The 22480-nt window shown below is 43.4% G+C and overlaps 1 protein-coding gene and 1 long non-coding RNA gene across 3 annotated transcripts in view; both read left to right on the top strand.

Moving 5' to 3' along the window:
• The window catches only part of map3k13 (mitogen-activated protein kinase kinase kinase 13), a 71674-nt gene extending 54320 nt beyond the window's left edge, over positions 1-17354 (top strand). For both annotated transcript variants that reach the window (XM_079562866.1, XM_079562867.1), the window contains 13 exons: positions 840-1023; positions 2988-3179; positions 3357-3515; positions 4592-4750; positions 4882-4990; positions 5070-5179; positions 6967-7083; positions 8768-8911; positions 9184-9436; positions 10183-10671; positions 11935-12005; positions 13665-13974; positions 15211-17354. In XM_079562866.1, the coding sequence (XP_079418992.1) occupies positions 840-1023; positions 2988-3179; positions 3357-3515; positions 4592-4750; positions 4882-4990; positions 5070-5179; positions 6967-7083; positions 8768-8911; positions 9184-9436; positions 10183-10671; positions 11935-12005; positions 13665-13974; positions 15211-15309 (2396 nt within the window). In that variant the 3' untranslated portion in view covers positions 15310-17354. The remainder of the gene's footprint in view (positions 1-839; positions 1024-2987; positions 3180-3356; positions 3516-4591; positions 4751-4881; positions 4991-5069; positions 5180-6966; positions 7084-8767; positions 8912-9183; positions 9437-10182; positions 10672-11934; positions 12006-13664; positions 13975-15210) is intronic.
• A 2656-nt stretch (positions 17355-20010) lies between these two features.
• Positions 20011-20717, top strand: LOC306967909. The gene is made up of 2 exons (XR_013793224.1): positions 20011-20042; positions 20378-20717. It is a non-coding gene; the product is annotated as an uncharacterized lncRNA (long non-coding RNA).
• Positions 20718-22480: the final 1763 nt, after the last annotated feature.

The following is a 22480-nucleotide window of genomic DNA, read 5'->3' as shown; positions in this document are numbered from 1 at the left end:
CATCCTCTTCGCTTTGTTCATTTCTTTGTTGAAAAAAGTTTAAAGAGCAGGAACCCCCCTGTAAAAAGCCACGTTTTCTCCTCCCTGACAGCAGTAACATCACTACAGCGTTGGGAAAGGAGCCCGTTATTTGCACCGAGGCTTATGGGAAATGTTGTTCTAACGTCTTTAATACAATTTATTGTTGGGCCAGTTATAATATAGGTTAGAAATCATGTCGGGACCAACAAAAATCATCACGCCTGAAGTCTGACATGTCTGGTGTAAACAGACGGGTTAATAAATTTTTTGGGACATTTATTATACAATCAAAGCTATTGAAAATCTTGAGAGAGCGCCCCATTAGCCTACTGGGTAAGGCAGCTGTGCACCGTACACTGTTACGGCCTTAGCATCATGTTTCAAGTCCCAGCCTTGTCAGTTTGCTGTATGTGTCTCCCTGCTCTTCAGTCCCTTTCACCTTGTGGTGCCCTGTCCACTAAATGATACAGACAAAACAATCACAAAGCTGCTGTTGAGAATGAAGATGGCTGGAACCAACAAGATCAACCCCTGCCTGCTAGAATATTGTAAGTCCAGCCAGCTGAGAAGAAATCATTAGTTGCTAACGTCCTCAACACTAAAGGCAATTCCACCTTATGAATGACCGATCTTTTCAGATTCCAGAAACTCAGCAGGTCCTAACCTTGGTTTGGTTAGTGCCTAGGTAGGAGATGATGAGAGAATTCCATACCGATTGTGGAAAGGATGACAAATGGTCCCATGTGAAGCACTTTGGGTGACACCTGTGAACAACTGTTGTTTGGCTGAATATGAACGTGAACATCTTTTGTTTGCAGACATGTGGGAGGTGCCGTTTGAGGAGATCTCAGAGCTTCAGTGGCTGGGCAGTGGGGCTCAGGGCGCCGTGTTCCTGGGCAAGTTCAAGTCAGAGGAGGTGGCCATCAAGAAGGTCCGAGAGCAGAAGGAGACGGACATCAAGCACCTGAGGAAGCTCAAGCACCCCAACATCATCAGCTTCAAGTAAGTCCTCCCCAACATCATCAGCTTCAAGTAAGTCCAACATCATCAGCTTCAAGTAAGTCCAACATCATCAGCTTCAAGTAAGTCCTCCCCAACACTATCAGGTTCAAGTAAGTCCAACATCATCAGCTTCAAGTAAGTCCAACATCATCAGCTTCAAGTAAGTCCAACATCATCAGCTTCAAATAAGTCCAACATCATCAACTTCATGTAAGTCCAACATCATCAACTTCAAGTAAGTCCAACATCATCAGCTTCAAGTAAGTCCAACATCATCAGCTTCGAGTAAGTCCAACATCATCAGCTTCAAATAAGTCCAACATCATCAACTTCATGTAAGTCCAACATCATCAGCTTCAAATAAGTCCAACATCATCAGCTTCAAATAAGTCCAACATCATCAACTTCATGTAAGTCCAACATCATCAGCTTCATGTAAGTCCAACATCATCAGCTTCAAGTAAGTCCTCCCCATTATCAGCTTCATGTAAGTCCAACATCATCAGCTTCAAGTAAGTCCAACATCATCAGCTTCAAGTAAGTCCAACATCATCAGCTTCAAGTAAGTCCAACATCATCAGCTTCAAGTAAGTCCAACATCATCAGCTTCAAGTAAGTCCAACATCATCAGCTTCAAGTAAGTCCAACATCATCAGCTTCAAGTAAGTCCAACATCATCAGCTTCAAGTAAGTCCAACTTCATCAGCTTCATGTAAGTCCTCCCCAACATCATCAGCTTCATGTAAGTCCAACATCATCAACTTCATGTAAGTCCAACATCATCAGCTTCAAATAAGTCCAACATCATCAGCTTCAAATAAGTCCAACATCATCAACTACATGTAAGTCCAACATCATCAACTTCAAGTAAGTCCTCCCCAACATCATCAGCTTCAAGTAAGTCCAACATCATCAGCTTCAAGTAAGTCCTCCCCATTATCATCAGCTTCATGTAAGTCCAACATCATCAGCTTCAAGTAAGTCCAACATCATCAGCTTCAAGTAAGTCCTCCCCAACATCATCAGCTTCGAGTAAGTCCAACATCATCAGCTTCAAGTAAGTCCAACATCATCAGCTTCAAGTAAGTCCAACATCATCAGCTTCAAGTAAGTCCAACAGCATCAGCTTCATGTAAGTCCAACATCATCAGCTTCAAGTAAGTCCAACATCATCAGCTTCAAGTAAGTCCAACATCATCAGCTTCAAGTAAGTCCAACATCATCAGCTTCAAGTAAGTCCAACATCATCAGCTTCAAGTAAGTCCAACATCATCAGCTTCAAGTAAGTCCAACATCATCAGCTTCAAGTAAGTCCAACTTCATCAGCTTCATGTAAGTCCTCCCCAACATCATCAGCTTCATGTAAGTCCAACATCATCAACTTCATGTAAGTCCAACATCATCAGCTTCAAATAAGTCCAACATCATCAGCTTCAAATAAGTCCAACATCATCAACTACATGTAAGTCCAACATCATCAACTTCAAGTAAGTCCTCCCCAACATCATCAGCTTCAAGTAAGTCCAACATCATCAGCTTCAAGTAAGTCCTCCCCATTATCATCAGCTTCATGTAAGTCCAACATCATCAGCTTCAAGTAAGTCCAACATCATCAGCTTCAAGTAAGTCCTCCCCAACATCATCAGCTTCGAGTAAGTCCAACATCATCAGCTTCAAGTAAGTCCAACATCATCAGCTTCAAGTAAGTCCAACATCATCAGCTTCAAGTAAGTCCAACAGCATCAGCTTCATGTAAGTCCTTTCCAAAATCCCCATCACACATGTCACACTGAAGTGTGTTGCAAACTGCTTTTAGCTTTAATATCTTGCAACCTTTAACCTTTCTTATGGACATTGTGTACACACTATATAAATGAGGTATTATTCAGTTCTTCGCCCTTGTGCAATCTCAGAGCCTCTTCCCAACACTGGCCTAACATTGTGACCCTGTGCTTGTGTGTCAGGGGGGTGTGCACGCAGGCGCCCTGTTACTGCATCATCATGGAGTACTGCGCCCAGGGCCAGCTGTACGAGGTGCTGCGCGCGGGCCGGAAGGTGTCCCCTCGCCTGCTGGTGGACTGGGCCTCCGGCATCGCCAGCGGAATGAACTACCTCCACCTGCACAAGATCATCCACCGAGACCTCAAGTCCCCCAAGTCAGTCCCGCCTCATATCATGACCTTTTTATGCTCACTAAACATTGATTGATGCGGTTATTTGTAGATTTTTGGCAAGTTTCCTCCCTTTGTCTTAGTTTTAATGTCAGGTAATGTTACGGCCCTGTTTGAAAGGAATGCCACTCTGACCCGTTTACGCCGCTGTGTGTCGCGCAGTGTTTTGGTGACGCAGAACGACACGATGAAGATCTCGGACTTCGGCACGTCCAAAGAGCTCAGCGACAAAAGCACCAAGATGTCGTTCGCCGGGACGGTGGCCTGGATGGCTCCCGAGGTCATCCGCAACGAGCCCGTGTCCGAGAAGGTCGATATATGGTAAGAAACGGCATTGAAGTTTTACGATATTTTGCCACATGATACAATGTTGATGTTAGAGATAGTCTTTGCAAATATAAATGAGTTTATTATTTACAGAACTTTTTGGGAATCATTTACTCATATACTTTTTTTCTAAAGCGAATTCTTCAGTACTTCCTCTTAAAGGAACAGGCCACTGTTTTTACATACGGAGATATGTTCTTACCTGAGCTTAGACGAGTTGATTCGTACCTGTCTGGTCTTTGTGCCCGTGGAAGAGCTTGTCACTTCCAACTTCACCCCCGTTTGGAGCTATAGGAATACATTGGGTGAGGCCAAATGCTAACAACATCTTTGGTCGTTTTGCGTGACTGAGGGCACGCACAAATACCAGACAGGCCTGCATCAACTCGTCTAAGCTCAGGTAAGAACATATCTCAATATGGAAAAAATGGTGGCCTGTTCCTTCAATCGACTAATCGACTATTAGTCGATTAAAGGGGGGGTATTATGCAAAATCGACTTTTTTAAGCTTTACATCATGTTATTATGTCATTCCCTCATTAAAAACATGCCTGAAGTGTTGCCTTGGGACATTCACGTATTTTTGAGTAATCTGTAAAAACTCTGATGGCGGCCATTTTAGGGATAGGTTTGCCTGAGTCCTCCTAGGAACGCCCCCACCTCCTGGAGACGCCTCCGAGCTTTCGTCAGCAGCCGAGTAACCAACCACTGCTCCTCAGCAGAACCCCCTCCCCACTGATGCCACAGACAGAGTGTGTCGGAAAGGGGCAGAGGTTCTTAAAGAGACAGAGGCCTATTTCAAGACATTCGCTACAGCCATTTTGAGAGAGCAATTTTATACAAGACAGTTATTCTAATTTACTGCATTTACAGACCAACAGAAGGTTTTGTCAACATTGTAGTGTGATATAGACTGGTGCTATGTGATTGAAAAAAGCAAAATACCCCCTCTTTAAGAAACGTTCTCTTGTAATGGAGTAATATTTGACAAGGGGAAATCTTTGCTTTAACTGGAGTAGTAAAGTGAATCTGGTGCTGACTAATGACTATGGACTCCTGACTGCTCCCAGGTCCTTCGGTGTGGTGCTGTGGGAACTGCTGACCGGAGAGATCCCGTACAAAGACGTGGACTCGTCAGCCATCATTTGGGGAGTGGGCAGTAACAGCCTGCACCTGCCTGTGCCCTCCACCTGCCCCGACGGGTTCAAGATCCTCATGAAGCAGACCTGGTGAGAGCCGAACATCAGGGAAACGTAACAACGATGTCAATGTTGTAAACAGGGGAACCAAAGGCATCTTGCACACGTTGTCCTTCTGATGTACAATTGTATCCAGAATGCGTTTTGTTTGTTTGTTTCAGGCAAGGCAAGCCCCGGAACCGGCCGTCCTTCAGGCAGATCCTGCTGCACCTGGACATCGCCTCCGCAGACATTCTGGGGACGGCCCAGGAGACGTACTTCAAGTCTCAGGTCAGACTCTCGCAGCTTTACTGGCTAACTCTGCGCATATCTTTCCTTGATAATCCTGAACTTTGGTCTCGGCCTGCAGTCTGAGTGGAGGGAGGAGGTGAAGAAGCACTTTGAGAAGATCAAGAGTGAGGGCACGTGTATCCACCGGCTGGACGAGGAGCTGATCCGCCGCCGCAGAGACGAGCTCAGGTCAGAAGGCTAAAGGGTCTGTCTCGGCCGTTTCACACGCTCCAGGGCCCGTAATAATCCTGGTCTCTGTCTTTGCTGTAAAAGCCAAAGTGAAGCCAAATATAGATTTTTAAAAGAGCCCCGAGTGTCTCATAGTTCCTTCTCCTCCGTGGTAAAACCTTTCCTTTGGCTGCGTCCGAAACCATCAAATTGTAGCCTCTAAGCACTAACTCTAGCAACTAACTCCTTAACCTTTCATGGGGTCAACTGTTAGACCTCTATGCAGTTAGTGAACTAGACCTTCAGCAGAATTTGCACAATCCGTCCATCCTTAAACAGGGGAAAGGGAAGTGACATCACCAACAGCTGTTTTTCTTCTTCTTTAAAGTTATTGGTGGAGTGAGGCCAAACAAAAGTGCATGTCGCCCCCTACTGTACAGTGTCCAACAACAACATAGTGTCCAAACAAAGACATTTAAGGAGAAAAATATATCCAAATGATCCAAACATTTCCCTTTAGTGTTATTTTATTTCAACAGCTGTTTCATAAAGCTACATTATGCAAATGATCCATGTGGCTTAAGTTTCTACTAAATGAAAACAAAAGCATTTAATCCGTTTCCTGAGTTTACTCTTTAACACTGACATGTGACTGAGCTGTGGGGACGACAATATGGAGTGGCACTTTTATAAAGTTTGGCTTGTGCAGAATCTTACTTTTTAAATTATTATTATTTTTATTATTAAATGTGCTCCTGTCAATCAACAGTGGTTGCGCATGAATCACTCGAGGGGGGTGGGGGGATTTGGCGCAGTGGCTTGTGGGATGGCACATAGCTCCTGATCACCGGTTAGTTAGCATCAGAGGTCCCTATGCTAAAGTGGCCATTATAGTTAGCATCAAGGCTCCTTTTCCTAACTACTTCCTAACTGACTTACCAATTCGGAAGCAACTTGCCATGGCGGACGCGGACGCTGAAGCACATCCGGTTTGGCGTAAGAGCTCTTAGCAATCTGATGGTTTCGGAAGGGGCCCTAGTTTCTTTAACTCTGACTAGATGCTAGTGTTGCTCAAGCGGGCTGCCGTTCAGCGGGCGGGAGTAAAATTGCAGGACTAAAGAGATGCTACAATGAAAAAATACGAGAATTGTGCGACGTAGTATCGCGATGTATCGGCGGATAGATATTTTTCAACACCCCTGACAAAAAAGTTACGAAAATTGCAACAAAAAAGCCACAAGAGCAACAAAAAAAACGACTACAACGCTAGGAAAAGATCAGTTTATATGAGTTTTGTAGGTCTTAGCTTTCAAATGAGGCATTACAGTCATTTAGCTGGCTCTCAATGATTCCCACCTGGACGGGGCCTTCCTGTGTGGAGTTTGCATGTTCTCCCCGTGTCTGCGTAGGTTTCCTCTGGGAACTCTAACCACTAAAAACATGTACAATAGGCCACATGAATGAGAGTGTGAGTGAGTGGTTGGTGGTGGTGGGAGGGTCCGATGGCACAGACTGGCCTTGCTTCTCTCAGTCACTTCCTATATCACTGTCCCTGCCCACCACTTTTAAACTATAGTCTGTCTCCATAGGGTTCCTTCTCGGGACATCTCCCCTTTTTCTGAATCTCAGTGACCCCTTCATGGTTCAGTACAGTTCAGAACAATAAAAGACATTGAGTAATGAAGCAATAGCGATTCTCAGTCATTCCAGGTAGTGAACTGAAGCGTCCAACATTCAAACAAAACACCCGCTGGACTGGACTGGAGAGCGGTGCATGTTAACGCCGAGCCTTCTGTGTGCGCCCTCAGACACGCTCTGGACATCCGGGAGCACTACGAGAGGAAGCTGGAGCGAGCCAATAACCTGTACATGGAGCTGAGTGCCATCATGCTGCAGCTGGAGGTGCGCGAGAAGGAGCTCATGAAGTAAGCCTCACTGCACACAAACAAATGCTTCTCCTCAGACCTGACTGCCTTTACTGGGAGCGTAGGTCATCGTCCAAAGCCACGCTCTGGTTACCCTCTGGACCAATAGTTTGATCTGAGTCCAGCCGAGCCTGTGGTTTCGCTCGGGATCATTTCTGATGGACAGGAGGGTAAAAAATGAATTTGTCTCATTATGTGCATTTTTCGGTGTTTAATGAGGTATATACGTATTATTTATGTTAGAAAATAATGTGAGAGTGCAGGATAAATGGAGCTAAACTAAACATGACAGAAATGTGTCAAACTCAAGTCTCAAAGGAGGACGACGTATTCAGAGCCCGATCTGCTCCTCAATAGTAAGGCTCATATTTCACTGTTGCAAATGCAAACAGGAGCTGAATATTTGCATGTCCTCAGTTTAACTGAATGTTTCAGAAGCCGAGGGCGAACAGAAGCTTGCGCTGCACACGCTGTATCGAGCTTTTGTGCATCACACCTCCTTCTCTCTCTCCCCTCTTTGTCTAAAAATATTCCACCATTGATGGAGAATTCTCAGTTAATGTAACCACTGTTCAGAGCATGTTTTGTATTGATGTCAATATAATCAAAAATTTTCTGCAGTGTGACTTTAAATGTAAGAACTAGGGGTACCTACAAATCGGTACGACACATGATACAAGGCTGATGATAATAAACTCAGGATATGCTGATATGCGATAATCGATGTGTTGCACAAAAAACAACCTATGACACAAAACGATTTTTAAAGAAACGTGACATTTTTTAAACCTTTTTTAACATACTACATGCTGCTTTATATTTGTCTTGTGCTTTGTATCCCTTATTCTTCAATTAATGACAGAATAAAGGATCCCTGACTTACTCACTGAAAATGGATCTAATGACCTGTCAGTGGCCTATACATTTAAATAAACAAGAAACCACAGTCCTGTTTCAAAAGGAATAAATCAACCCCAAATTAATCTTATTTACGATTATAAAACATATCATTAAAAGTAATGTATCTGTGTGACAGTGTTTGGACCAAGTGCTTAAAATTGTAGCGCTGCCCTCTGCTGTTCTGACTGAGTTATGGATCATTATTGGCCTCTTCTGACTGTGAAAACTGTGGAGCTACCTCATTAATATGCAATTTGCAATGCATTAAACGTATCGGCATCGTATCGTCCCACAAAATATCGCAATATATCACAAAATGGATATATTGTCACACCCCTAGTAACTATCTTTGGAAATACTAGAAATTGCTGATATTTTGTCTGCCTTTACCTCAACACTAGGTGTGGGTGATGTGACAACAAAGTCCTGTCTGCTGGGCCTGATGCCTCGGCCCAAAGTCAAGGCTTAGCAAGGGCAGGCCCTGAACCTCTGGCCCCTAAGATGAAATAATGTTACACACATCTGACATTAAATACCTCTTTAAGTACTCTTAAACTGCTGAAAACTCCTTATTTGGTCATGTGCGATGTTCAACACTGCGATTTGAAGAATGCGTAGCTTCAGCCCTTGGTCTTTAGATGAGGAAGGGAATCGTCCCGTGTGTCTCCCGGCTCCTCGCCTCCCTTCATGCTGCTCCACCTGCCTCAACCTGCAGGACTAAAAAAGGGAAGGAAAAGCATTGAGGATAAAGTAGTTGACTTGGTGTCTGCTGCTGTCCCTCCAGGAGAGAGCAGGCGGTGGAGAAGAAGTATCCCGGCACGTACAAGCGCCACCTGGTCAGACCCATCGTCCGAGCCAACGCTGTGGAGAAACTCATCAAGAAGAAGGGCAGTATAGCCCACAAGCCTGGACTGCCCCCCACCAAGAGGTACTGACAGAGTCTCACATGGACAGGCCTTTAGAAGTATTTATATACTTATAAAGTAGTTATGTACCGGCCTTTTGTGCATTAAATGTCTTTTTAATATGAAAACATAAAATGACACAAAACTTGCAATACATTTTTCCCCCTCATTTCTATATTCGTAATGTTCAGCAAAAGTTTGAAATTGATATCTCTAAATTACATTCATCTGCAATGTAAACATGTACAATAGGGCCATGCATTTCAGGTTAGTAAGTTGTCTGTGTGTGCCGTAGGCCGGACTTGCTGCGTGCTGAGGGCATCCCCAGCCTGGACCCCCTGCCCGCTCCTTCCCCTCTGTCCGCCAGCCCCAAAGTCTCCACCCCCCCGGGCAAGTCCCGCTACCGGAGCAAGCCCCGGCACCGCCGCGCCAACAGCAAGGGCAGCCACAGCGACTTCCCCGGGGCCCTCAGACTCATCACGGGGGCCACTGAGGACGCGCGGCCTCTGCAGGAGCACCCGCTGCTGCCCCCGGACGCCCCCCGAGAGGTACCACTGTCCCCATCATTAGAACTTACACGCATTTCAACATAGACTCGGAATAGTAAACCGGTCAATGTGAGCTCGCAACATTGTCTTAAAGTGATAGTCTGGAAGTATCATCTTTCTAAATTTTATAAAATGTGCAAAATTAACCACTTGGTTTTACATTTTGATGTAAAGTAAGTAATAATATATGTATGTATTATTATTATTTATTTTTTTAAGTTCCTCCTTCCCGGATCTCAGCAACTAATCAGAGTCTAGCATCCTCCCACGTTGACCAATGAGGCAAGGTTTTCCGGTGAACCAGCCTGTCAGGTCCAATCAGGAGGGAGGGGGAGGAGCTTGATTGTTTACTTTTGAAAATTCTATCCCTGCTCTCCTCAATTTGCAAACTAAGAAGTTTGACTCTTATCTCTCCTCACTTTGCAATCTTACAGACTATCACTTTAACCTCTTTCACTTTAATTCGAACCTGAGCCAAGAACATTTTCTCCAGGCTGGCATTACTCAAATCTAAAAGCTTCTTGATAAAAGTGACAAAAAAGCAACAATAGAACAATATAAAAGTGGAAAATGGAAAATGATCCGTTTTGATGAGTTTTTTAGATTTGGGTAAAGGTGAATTGGAGAAAATGTGCTTGGTTTGGTCGGGGGTTAAGGGGTTGGCTGTCTGTAAACTTGTCTCTGTTTATGTGACGTTGTTTATTCGTCTACCTGTAAGTGTGAGAGTTCCCCTGTTGTCATGGCAGGCTTACCGCGAGCGACGCGAGGGCCCCGTCCTCCCACTGCGGGGCCGGGAGGAGGCGGTCGTCAACTGTGCCAACAACCTGCGCTACTTCGGGCCCGCGGCGGCCCTCAGGAGCCCGCAGAGCGACCACGTGCAGAGGCAGGTGTCCGGGTCCGGGCCTGACCTCATCCCCACCGCGGCTGACGCCCACAGCCGACAGAGGAGCACGTCCACGGGCCCCAACCCCGGCGCGGGCGGGGCCGGCTCACTGTGTCCCTGCAGGGCGCACCCCTTCCCCGGCTGCCAGCGCTGCCAGGAGGCGCCGCTCGCCTCCACCCTCCTGGAGGTGCCCACCTACCCCCAGGACGGCACCCAGCAGACCCCCGCGGCCCCCGCCACAGAGGCGGGCCCAGAGGGGGAGAGCAGGCCGCAGGGAGGGCACCCAGAGGGGTTTAAGGCCTCCAACCCTCTGCCCACCCCGCTGTCCCGCACCATCAGGCCACTCAGGAAGGTACGCGCCCAAAACCAATCTGAAGTCAAGGATTTCGTTTACTCGTTTTTGTAACTTTTATTTTAAAAGGTTTTAGGCCATACACAAAGAATAAAATAAAAAAGAACAATGAGAGGGAAAGGTCTACACTGCCACCATCCACTGATGTTATAGAACAATCCAGTCTTTTCCAGTATTTTTCTCCCTAATGCTGTTGCAACGGAGGCTGAAGGTCATAAATTCCTTTGTTTTAATGTGTTTAACAATATGTATCAGAAGTGTCTCTTTTGAGCCAACTTTTAGTGGTGGCTTTAGTAAATATACGTGACTTTGAGACATTTTCTCTGGTGGTAGACTAAGAAACAAAGTAAAAAAAAGAAAAAAAAGACAATTCCAGTGGAATACCTAGCACTGGATAAATGAAATATATCACCTTTTTCCAAAAATCAACTACCCCTGGGCTTGGCCAGAATAAATGCACCTGATCGGCCTGGACCGATCCACACCTCCTCCTCCAGCAGGAAAACTGGGTTGCCAGAGCTTTTGACTTTTGTACTGATGTGACAAAAAAAACGGACCAAACGTTTCCAGCAAAAATCTCTCCAGGTGAACAAGTTAGTGGCAGAACTTTGAGACTCCCACCAATCCAAACAGAGGTCTTCTGGTATCTCAGATTTCAAATCTTTATCAAAGCACCACTTTCAACAAACGTCAGTGTTATACATCATGGTCCAAGAGGGTGTTCTGCTGACACACAGTATTTTTCACATTTTTGAGTACAGGCATTTGATCTCTGATTTGTATCAACTTGTTTCTCAAAATCATCCTGTGGGCCAGATGTTCTATGTTGATGTTGCTATAAAATATGAATACTTTAGATGAAGAATTCCACCAGGACAGTAGAGGGCAGCACTGCACATATTACCACTTGAATTATGTCAAGCACTGTGACGCAACTAATCTTTCCAAATTGGCCTAAAACGAGCGACCGCGATATCGCCGCATCTAAGGGCTGTGGTCGGCAATTTAATGTTTAAAATAAATAATAATAGTTCTACAGTCTTCAAAAACAATGTTCACAGACCCTTGCGCGTTAACAGATCCTTTTAATGCCTTGTATAAACATGTGTACACGCTGTAGCAGTGAGCGTGTTTGTGGAGGGAGTTCTGTTTGTACAGTTCGATATGTCTGTACTTCAGGTTCCAGCAGACCGAGAGCAGGTGGTGAATGATTTATGATAGTGATGTGTATTTAAACCTGTTCACCCGGTGTCTGTCTGTCAGGGCGGAGATGACTCGTCTGAGGAGGAGGAGGGCGAGGTGGACAGCGAGGTGGAGTTTCCACGGCGACAGAGGTACAACACACATTTATTCCAGGCTGCCCTACAGTCAATGTATTATTATTATAATCTTCTCGGAAACATTTTTCACTAGAGAATTGCCTTTAGCTCTGAGCCTGTTCCTACAAATGCGCACATTTTGTTATCTGTCGTATCCCAGACCCGATTTAAATTGAACGTTCTATCCCCATACGAATGAATCGGGAAGTCAGGCACAATCCTAACGTATGGCGAGGTACAGGTCATTTCTGTGATTGCTTTATCCTTGACATGTTATAAGATGATGTTTAGTGGCTGGGTTGGATGGATGCGTATCCGGCACACAAAAAATAAAAACTTTAACTGAATTTGAGTTAGCATTTAGCTCAGAGAACACTTTACGCTAATTTGTATCCAAAGTCAAATCAAAAGATCTGTACATTCATTTATGATTTCTAACGAGGCTTTGGCCTGAATATGGACAGCAGCTGAAAACATCTTCATAATTTGCGATGTTTGAGGCTATTGCTAACAACTATAGGAAAAATGCATTGCGCAGGCTAACGGACTCTGAAAAGTATCCTGGACTAGCCAACTAGCTAACTGTCTGCATGCATTAGGCTCGAACGCCGCTTCTCCTTTTTATTCCTACATTCCCAGCCAGGAAACATTTCTTTCAGTATTGATCCGGTGACAAAGTACAAAGTCATCCATTTGTTTGCATGACCGGTGTTGTTTTGATCCAGATTTCAGCTTAAAGGGGCTAGATGCAAGTTAGCCATTTTATGTTCACTACTGCCACCTCTGGTCATACATGTAACTGCACCTTCTCTATTAAGCTCGTGCATGACGACACTTCGGACCCGAATTAACACCTTTTTGAGTGACAGTGCAGGATTTTAGAGGCAGTTGTGAACAGGTCTGAGCTCATTCTACACATTAGGACATGGTTAGAACATGTAGGGGGAGGAAAATATATCATTTTAACATTTTTAAACTCCCTTTAATCGGCTTATTTATCAACTTTTATTTAACAAATGATCATTATGGTATTTTGCATCACATATCGTCTTGGGTCGTGGCTTGTCTTCTGTAGCGATGTTCCTAAGCTCCCTACCTGTGCTTAGCATGGCAGTCTTCTAAAAGAAGTCTCCAAAAAGAAATCCACAAATATAATGTATATATAATTTTTTTCAGCATCGAGTCTAAAAATGTCAACTTCAATCTAGTCCCTTTGAATCAGCTGTAGCCATTTTTGTTTGTTTTGTTTGTCTTTCTTGTAGTAGTGGGAATTTGGAGTTGTGTTAAAGCAAACATTAGTGAAAGCAATAACTCTGCACACTTCTGCATCATATGTTTTTTTTGTAGCTAGCATAAACCCGGAAGTAGCAGTGTCACACTGTTAGCATGATCAGCATTATTAGCATTAGTTAGGAGAACAGTTATAAGCTGTCTGAAAACAGGGGAAAACAATATGCCTGTTTATTTTTTTCTTAGTCTTTTTTTAACAACAATAAAAGAGTGAGCTAATGTTGTAACTATCATCTTAATTCTTCACATTATATATCGCATTTTACACCTTTCAGGGACACTGTCACAGTAATGCTAATAAAAACTAGCTTGCAAAGTCATGAAAGGGTTTACTGGTGTAGTGAAGGAGGCCTTTAAGAGAACTCTCCTCTGTCCCCTCTGCAGACCTCACCGCTGCATGAGCAGTTTCCAGTCCTACTCCACCTTCAGCTCAGAGAACCTGTCGGTGTCGGACGGTGAGGAAGGCAACACCAGTGAGCACTCCCACAGCGGGCCCCTGGAGCGCAGCGGGGCCCTCCAGCGCATGAGTGCCAGTCAGGAGGAGCACCTGGACGAGTTGCTGTCCCACACCCCGGACATCCCCATAGACATCTCCACGCAGTCCGACGGTCTGTCCGACAAGGAGTGCGCCGTACGCAGGGTCAAAACTCAGATCTCCCTGGGCAAGCTCTGCTCCGACGAACACAGCTACGAGGTCAGGACTGCCTTCTGTTCTATGTCCACCGAGTACAGGTGCACCCATACAGGGCTTTCAGTCAGACAGAGATAATATTCATACAATGTATTTATAACAAAGATCATACTTTTCTTTCCAACATACAAACAAATTCTTTTTAGCTTCTTTTTAGTTAGGAGGAGGAAAATAAAGTTTTTGAGGTATTTAAGAGTACATTACTTTTATTTTCCTGGAATTTTGACTTAAAGGTAACAGTTTTGTCTGTGAAAATAAAGCAGCTGTAAGTTTCATTGGAATATTTTTTTGCCTGTATGTTCAAAAAACGAGAAGCTTAACCCTTTTGGTGCATAGGTATTGCCACTTAATTTTGGTATTAAAATTTGTGGATACCGAGCCAACGGAAAAAGGCATCATGTGTGTGGGCTTGGCCTAGCAAGAAAGAATGAAGTCTGTTATGAAAATTACTATTTTCTTTGGTGTTTTTAGACGTTATAGCACACACCGATGAAGTCAAGTCAAAATCGGGTCCAAACAAATGTTTTGTCACAGTTGATTGTCCCTTAGGCACTCAGATGTAGCCGTTAGCATGTAACATGAAGCTAACGTTAGCGTTGTGGTTAGCGTTCCCTGTTATTATAATAATAATAATGCATCGGTTTTATATAGTGCTTTTCTGGACACTCAAAGACGCTTTACATTGCATTATTCGTTCACTCCATACTCGGTGGTGGTAAGCTACGATTGTATCCACAGCTGCCCTGGGGTAGACTGACGGAAGCGAGGCAACCAGTCTGCGCCATCGGCCCCTCCAACCACCACCTCTCAGTCACTCACGCACTACATTCGCTAGGCTTCCTGGTGATCCCAACCGGTCTCCCATCCAAGTCCTGCCAGGCCCTTCCCTGCTTAGCTTCCAAGGTCTGACAGGATTGGGCAGAGCAAAGGCGGTGTGGCCACATATGTACAAATTTGGGCAACTAAACCGTTTTGTTCCTCTGAACCTCTGAAATACATCCATAATTCAGCATTTGTTTAAGTAATTGTGGAGTAAAAGGTGAAAGAGTAGTTTTCATTCCCCCTTTGTTTTCCTCTGGCAACTTGGCAGAGATATGAGCATTTGTGGGTGTGTTTCCAATGATGCCGGCTGTAACTATATATCAGTGCAGTCCCTCACTGTGTCAGGTGAACTTGGAGATTGTTGACTAGATGTTCCTTGTTTGGTTGTAACCCGTTCCTATGTGGTCTTTGCTCCAGAACCCACTGCAGTTTGGAGACTCGGACTGTGACTCATCTGAAGCCGAGTGCTCTGACGCCACCATCAGGAACAACAAGGGCCCCCCTTCCTCGTGGTAATGGAGCGCTCTTCCTCCGGGCTCTCCTCAAGTCTGCGCCTGGGCCTCTCTACTCTTCTCCCCGCTCTGCTCAGCAATAACTCCACCAAACTACTCCCAATCCAGAAGACCAGAGACCCCTGTGCTTTCTTCCATCGCCCACCCTCAAGCGCACAGCATCCAGGCAACCCATGGCAGGGAACACCCCCTCCCCCTTTTTTGAATGATACTGTACAGTAGATAAAGATGCGTTCATAATTTATTTTTGTCTGAGTTTTGAAGGAAAATTCAGGAATATCTTGTAAATAGAAGACTTTTAAGCTTCGGCTGTTGGGTGAAAAAGAAAAGACAATTTGAACCCCAACTAGCTTGTTTGACCGAACAACCATCTTTTCCATGAGCTTATCTAGCCTCCCAAAGCTCTTACGTTTTGCACTGTGGCCCAGTTGGGGTGAAAGTCTACGCTTGAATTAACCGTACGAACACCAGCATGAACAAAAGCAGACAAAACAAAACAAGAACAAAAAAAATCTCTTTCCTTTTGCCGTATTCTCTGCTGAACTCTGCTAGCATGGCGCGCCGGAAAGCAAATGCTAGCGCAAAACTGCTGCTGATAGCGACGGCTACACCATCCATGTTGAGGAAGAAATCGGCAAAAAAAAGTCCTTTTTTTTCTGTTTTCCAGGAAACATTTTTTGACATCGTTTGACATCTCAGGATTGAACCAGGACCGTGACCAATTGGAGCCGCTGAACTCTGCTAGCATGATACGCAGACAGCTAACGCTAGCGCACAAACGCATGGACCGCATAAACATCCTTGTTGAGGAAGTAATCGTCAAGCGAATAAACAAGACAATTGTTTTTGTTCTCCAGTAGTCCTTTTTTGACATCATTAGACATCTCAGGTTTGAACCAGGACTGTGACCAAGCGGAGCTGTTGAATTTGGCTAGCATGGCGTGCGCAACAGCTTACAGTAATGCTGCTTTCCCAGCAACTGGTAACTGGTAAATTTCCCACCTCCGACTGGATGCCTTGGAACTCCCCTCAAAGTGGTAATCACAACATGTAAACTCTGAGACGATCAAAGTGGCCCGAGTTCAGATACGCGATGAAGACGGCATTAGTGACCCCCGGTGGAGAAGTGCAGACACTTCGCCACTTCAACAAAACCACTCCATCAGTGAACCTTTGCTTTTGGTCACAGCCTACAACATAACGTATTTAGCATGTTATAAATTATATCAGGTGTGAAGAAACGTTCATATAGCGTTAACATCTTACTAGCTAACTGTTGTAGCATTAGCCGGTCTGTTTACATCCGACTTTATTTCGCTGGAACGCTCTGGGGTCACAAGTCGTAATTTTCAAGTAGGAAAAATACCAGTTACTTGCTGCTTGGACCGCTAAACTGACGTCGAGGGTGTGATAAATCAGCGAGCGAAAACCAAGTTCAAATTTTTTTTTCTTTCCCAGTAGACATTTTTTTGACATCGTTAGACATCTCAGGATCGAACCAGGACTGTGACCGCGTGGAATGGACCAACTTGTGTGTGTTGGAGTGTTGGGGACCATGCTTTGCCTTGTAGTCCAGCCCTTTACCACTGTACCCATGTGTGGAAGAGGAGAGTACGTGTTGTTGTCTAGCTGCAGTGTCCCGGGACGTTCTTTTTTTTTTGAAGATGTGTTGGTGACGTTAGGAGCCAGTATTTCTGTACCCTTTATTAGGTATTTTTCGTAAGGTGCACGCAGTAGGAAAATCCACAAATGTTGAACATACTAATTTATATTAATGACAGGGCAGCTGAAAATTCCATGGTGGTAATTCCAATGTAACTGTTTACTGGGACACTCCACATGAAACAATAATAGTCTCAAAGTAAAACGTCTTCTGTCAACACAAATGGTAAATGGACTCAACTTATATAGCGCTTTTGTACCTATATCCAGCCCAAAGCGCTTTACAGTAAGGGACCAGTCACCCATTCACTCTCTCATTCATACACCAGTGTAAGCACACACTGGAGACGAGTAGGGTGACACATTAAGGTTGTTAATGTCCCGTTACAGTATTTTTGATTACACATTCATAGTTTAAAATGACCAGTTTTTGTAGTGTTTATATTAATTGAAATGCAGTATACCAACAACGACTCGATGAGTATATGACCCCGCCCATCACCCATCTGAACCTGTAACAAAATATTCCTTCATTTGAATCATAGAAATAAAAAGGAGAAGCAGCGGTGGATTCTAATGTATGCGGACAAGTTACTAAGTCGAACTTTTCAGTGCAGCTCAATGTATTTTTCCGATAGCGGTTAGCATTAACCTCAAACAAGTTATGAACGATCCAGATGTTTACAGCTGTTGTCAACCATCGACCACATGAAGCTGAGATCAAAGACTAGTTAGAAGTCATAGTAAATGGTCAGACCTTTTAAGATTTTACTTCTAAAAGTGGCGTCTGAGCTGAATGCTAACTCAAATTGCTTTTCCTCTTCTTATATGATGTCAATGAAAACACTACAGAAATGATATAAATGCCATGAAAAGGACAAAAGGTGCCTCGCCATAAGGTAGTATTGCGCCTGTCTTCCCTATTCATTTGTATGGGGATAAAATGTTCAATTTAAAGGAGCTAGATGCAACATAGCCATTTCATACTCACTACTGCCACTTCAGGTCATACATGTAACTGCACTTTCTATATTAAGCTCGTGCATGACGGCACTTCGGACCCGAATTGACACCTTTTTGAGTGACAGTGCAGGATTTTAGAGGCAGTTGTGGTGAACAGGTCTGGGCTCATTCTACACCTTAGGACATTGTTGGAACATATAGGGGGAGGAAAATACATAATTTTGACATTTTTAAACTCTGTATAGTCCCTTTAAATTGGGTCTGGGATTCGACTGCTAACAAAATGTGCGCATTTGTAGGAACAGGCTCATATAGCTAAAGTCATTTCTATGGTTTGAATGATGAAGAGTCTTTAAACTGAGGCCCACAACAATGATAAAGTCATGTGACAGAAACACATCTGTAGGAGCTTAGACTATTTGAAGCCAGACTAATGGCACATGGATTAAAAGTATGAGTCCTGGAATCTGGACTCTCCTAAATAGATTTTCCCGCATAATTGACTTTATTTTGCTCGGCTGCTGCTGGAAATGCAATAACCCTTGGCTCTCAGGTGGAGGTCTAGCTGGGCTAGATGCATCTTATAACTCGTGTGTGTGCTTTTTTACGTCCACTTTACAAGCTCAGGTTAGTCAAGTCTCCCCTGAAACAAACTAAAGGTGCAATAGCCATGCAGTATACTGGCTCATTTAAATTTAAAAAAGTTAACTATTCCCTATGAATATGACTCTTCACACCACTGTATATAGCCTTTTATTGTTTTTTTGTGAATTTATTTTTGTTCTTAATCAAATGTTTACTTGTTTTCTGAAATGAACAACCTACTAAATTGCTGCTTAATTGTTGACCAATAATCGTGATAGCAATATTAATTTAGCACTTTTTACAATTTAAGAATGTTTTTACTGTAAATACTAGTACATTTAAATGAGAATAATATGTAGAAAAATATTCATAAACAGTATTCTGGATTGTTTCTGTGGAGAAAATGACCAAAAAGGCTCAATTGAGAAATGGCTTCATGAACAAATTCTTAAGATTTTTTTTCTTTACAAAATCAGGAAGGTTTTCCAATTTGGTCCCACTTTACACAATATTGGTGGAGGACACTTCATCTTCTTGTCTGACCCGGGACACTGCACTAGAGTGTTAGTTAGTCGGAGGATGTTCTTCTCAGTGTTAGTTTGGTGTAATGATAATAATAATCATCATGTGAACTGTACCGTGGTCTGTCGCCCCCTCCTGTCTTCTGCTTTCCGCCTGGACAGAACTTTGGTGACCAGGAAGCTCTACTGTATGTATTGAAATGTTAAAATTTTCCACCAAGCATTATGGGTCCCTGGGTCACTTACATTTCCAGAAAACACATTACAATAAAATATTCACACAGGCTTTTTGGGGAAAAGAGTTAAATGCACTATTCTGTAACCAGTAGGGTTAGGGTTTAATCCCAGTCTAATGTTGTGTCCTTGGCTTACTTCGGTCATTGTAATGTGACCGGATTAAGGAAGAAAAAAGTACAAAAACCTAAAATGAAAACAGTTAAAGGTACTGACTTTTAGTTTCTAGTAGTGGAATTGATTGTCCTTCCGTATGTTTAAAAAAGCTCCTACATCGAGTGAAAACGCGTAGCTAACGTCTGACTAACTGTAAAAGAACTTCGCCAAGGCGACAAATTAGCATGCTATGTTTGGACTCTCAAAAACAGGCTGTTTTTGGCAACGATGTAACCTAGCTGCAACATCCCTCTGTTTGTTCCTCTGTTTCGGTCTTTACTGGGATAAAATACTTAACACATTGTCCTTAAACAGCTGCTCAGTTTTGCAGCCGTGCAGTTCCTTAGGCGTCCACTAGACGCCGGTTAGCCTAGCTAGATGCTGTAGCTTCGCTTCTTGCATTAAAACATTTCTACAGGAGAAAATCAGTTGTATTCAACACTCTTTAGAAATTAAATTATATTGTTAAATAGTGAATTTGATCACCATTAAAGACGGTGGTGGTCAAAGTACTTGATTTTATGATTTGCATATAAGTACAGATACCACTGGTCAAGTATAACTCCAATAGAGGAGTTGCTCAGTCACATTTTTTACTTAAGTGAATGTACTGAGGGTGAGGAGCTCAGTTACCCGGGAGGAGCTCGGAGTAGAGTCGCTGCTCCTTCACGTCGAAAGGAGCCAGCTGAGGTGGCTCGGGCATCCTGGTCGCTTCCCGCGGGAGGTGTTCCAGGCATGTCCTAGTGGGACAAGGCCTCGTGGAAGACCAAGGACACGGTGGTGGGACTATGTCTCCGAGCTGGCCTGGTGTCGCCTCGGGGTCCCCCCAGAACAGCTGGAGGAGGTGTGTGTGGATCGGGAAGTTTGGGCATCTCTGCTGAGACTGCTGCCCCCGCGACCCGGCCCCGGATAAAGCGGAAGAAAATGGATGGATGGATGAATGTACTGAAGTATTTGCTGTAGAAATAAAGTTCAGGATCGTGATGTCATATCACTAGGCATCATGGGATTTGCAGCAATAATAAACTAATGGCGATATCAAAAGGTAAAATACTGGAGTTATTGTTATTGGACACTACAGTGACTTATTTGTATTTACCAGTAGTGACTCAACAGCTAACGGATTTGTTCCACGTCTTTCTTCTCCACTTAGTGTTTTTAGCTAATGGCGGATTTCCTTTGTAATCATGAATTCATGACATTCCATGCGAAGCTCTAAACTAAAGTATTCCAAGTAGAAATTACAAATCCAATAAATACTATGTGGTATGAAAAATAACTTTGCGGCTTCGAATTCACTACCCGTGCAAAAAAGAACATATGCCCACAGAGCCACCTACTGCTCTGGAGTGTACATTACAGTGAAATAAACAAAACACGTGGGCAAGTTGACTTTTTACATTATGTTTATCTTTCAAATGTGGCGGAGTAAAATAAGTTCTCAACGTGACTCGGGTTTAGTTTCCTGTTTACGGCCACAGCCACACCCTTTGACTGTCATACTGCCTGGTGGAAATATGTTCATCCAAACTGTCTTCTGAACTTGTCTACTACTGTAACATCTCCTCTCAAACCTCCAGTGTGAGCGTTGTGACTGTGTTTTCATGAAGGAACTCTTATGATTTCTCTTTGTAGCTGGCCTACATAATAACTCTCATCTCTTAATTTATTTCAATGACCTGTGAGCTTTTGTGGTCTTTATAATTTAATGGCAGCTTCTTCTCTCTTTTTTTTTTTTTTTTTGTGGTGATCTCTTCCCCGTCTCTCCAGAAAAAGTGTTAATCCGTGGAAGCACAACGCTAGGGGACAGTATTTTGTGAAACTGGAACTATTATATGGACCTTCACATGATCCTGATTCCATGTACGTGAACGAAGCAGGGTCAATGCTTGGGTATTTTCTCGTCTCCATGTTGCCTCTCTCCCCGCGTCATGTTTTAGGTTCCCTTCCCCCCTCGTCCTGTATTCTGAGTGTACAGCGCAATGGGACAAACCAGAGCAAACAGCTGCATGGAATAAACGCTGACGTGCTGTACCCAACACACTGTCTGCTGGTGCTTTTCTTCATTAAGACGTATCCGCTTCTGAACAGTGAAACCTTTAGCAGGGACTCAGACTTGTGACTAGTTGACTTGACTTTACTCTCAGATGATTGGCATCCGTAACAAGTCATATCCTGATTTTGACAGTATTTCAGATATAGTATTTACGTAGCCCTTTCAACATAGCAGAATTTGAAAGTCGATATGAAGAGTTCATTTGCAAAAGCAGATATCTCCGTTTTGAATTTTTTTCTAAATCGTTTTGGATATTTGTAATTGCACGCAACAGATGCCACTTATGAAGCTAAAGTTGTGTGAATTTAATTAAGAACAAGTGACTTAATATTGTTATGGCACTGAAACAAATCTGGTAATGAAAAACACTGCAATGTAAAGAGAAATGTTGAAGCATACGTTGAGTTTTTTCAATGGCACTTGTCTGTTTTTGCAAATGAACTCTACATATATTGAGCCACGAAAATATAGCGATAAATGATTTTATTGAAGACTTTTTAATGCCATAGAAACTCTAAAGCTTAAAAATAAGAGTATAGCATAGTTTGAAAAGTCCTTAGTCTTAAAATACTAAATAACAAATAGAATGCTGTGTTTAGACTTTAGCTCAGCATTCAACACTATAGATACAGACGGCATCGCGTCACAGAATGGGGCGTGGCCTTGCCGAGGGGGAAAACAGAATATTTTGGGAAACACAACACGACACTCTTTTTAACCATTTTCTGGCAAAATATAAACTTATTTATCACATACAAATAAAGTCGACCTAAATAAGGTCCATATGGATATTTCTTTCACAGCAGATTGTTCAGTAGAAGCGAAAAAATGGCAGTCATAGCAAGCGCTAGCTAACGTTAGCACGATGCTAATATGTTGCATCAAGTTAACATTCTCCGTTTTTTTATGTATTTATGGGCTGTTGAACCACTTGATGTCTTTTTAATCTTTGTTTAGTAGAAAACTATATTCATAATTCAACATTTGTTATGATTAGA

This window comes from Gobius niger (assembly GCF_951799975.1).
Source record: "Gobius niger genome assembly, chromosome: 9".
Taxonomy (NCBI): Eukaryota; Metazoa; Chordata; class Actinopteri; order Gobiiformes; family Gobiidae; genus Gobius; species Gobius niger.
Note: the sequence above shows the minus strand (reverse complement) of the source record. Positions and strands in the feature narration are given on the sequence as shown.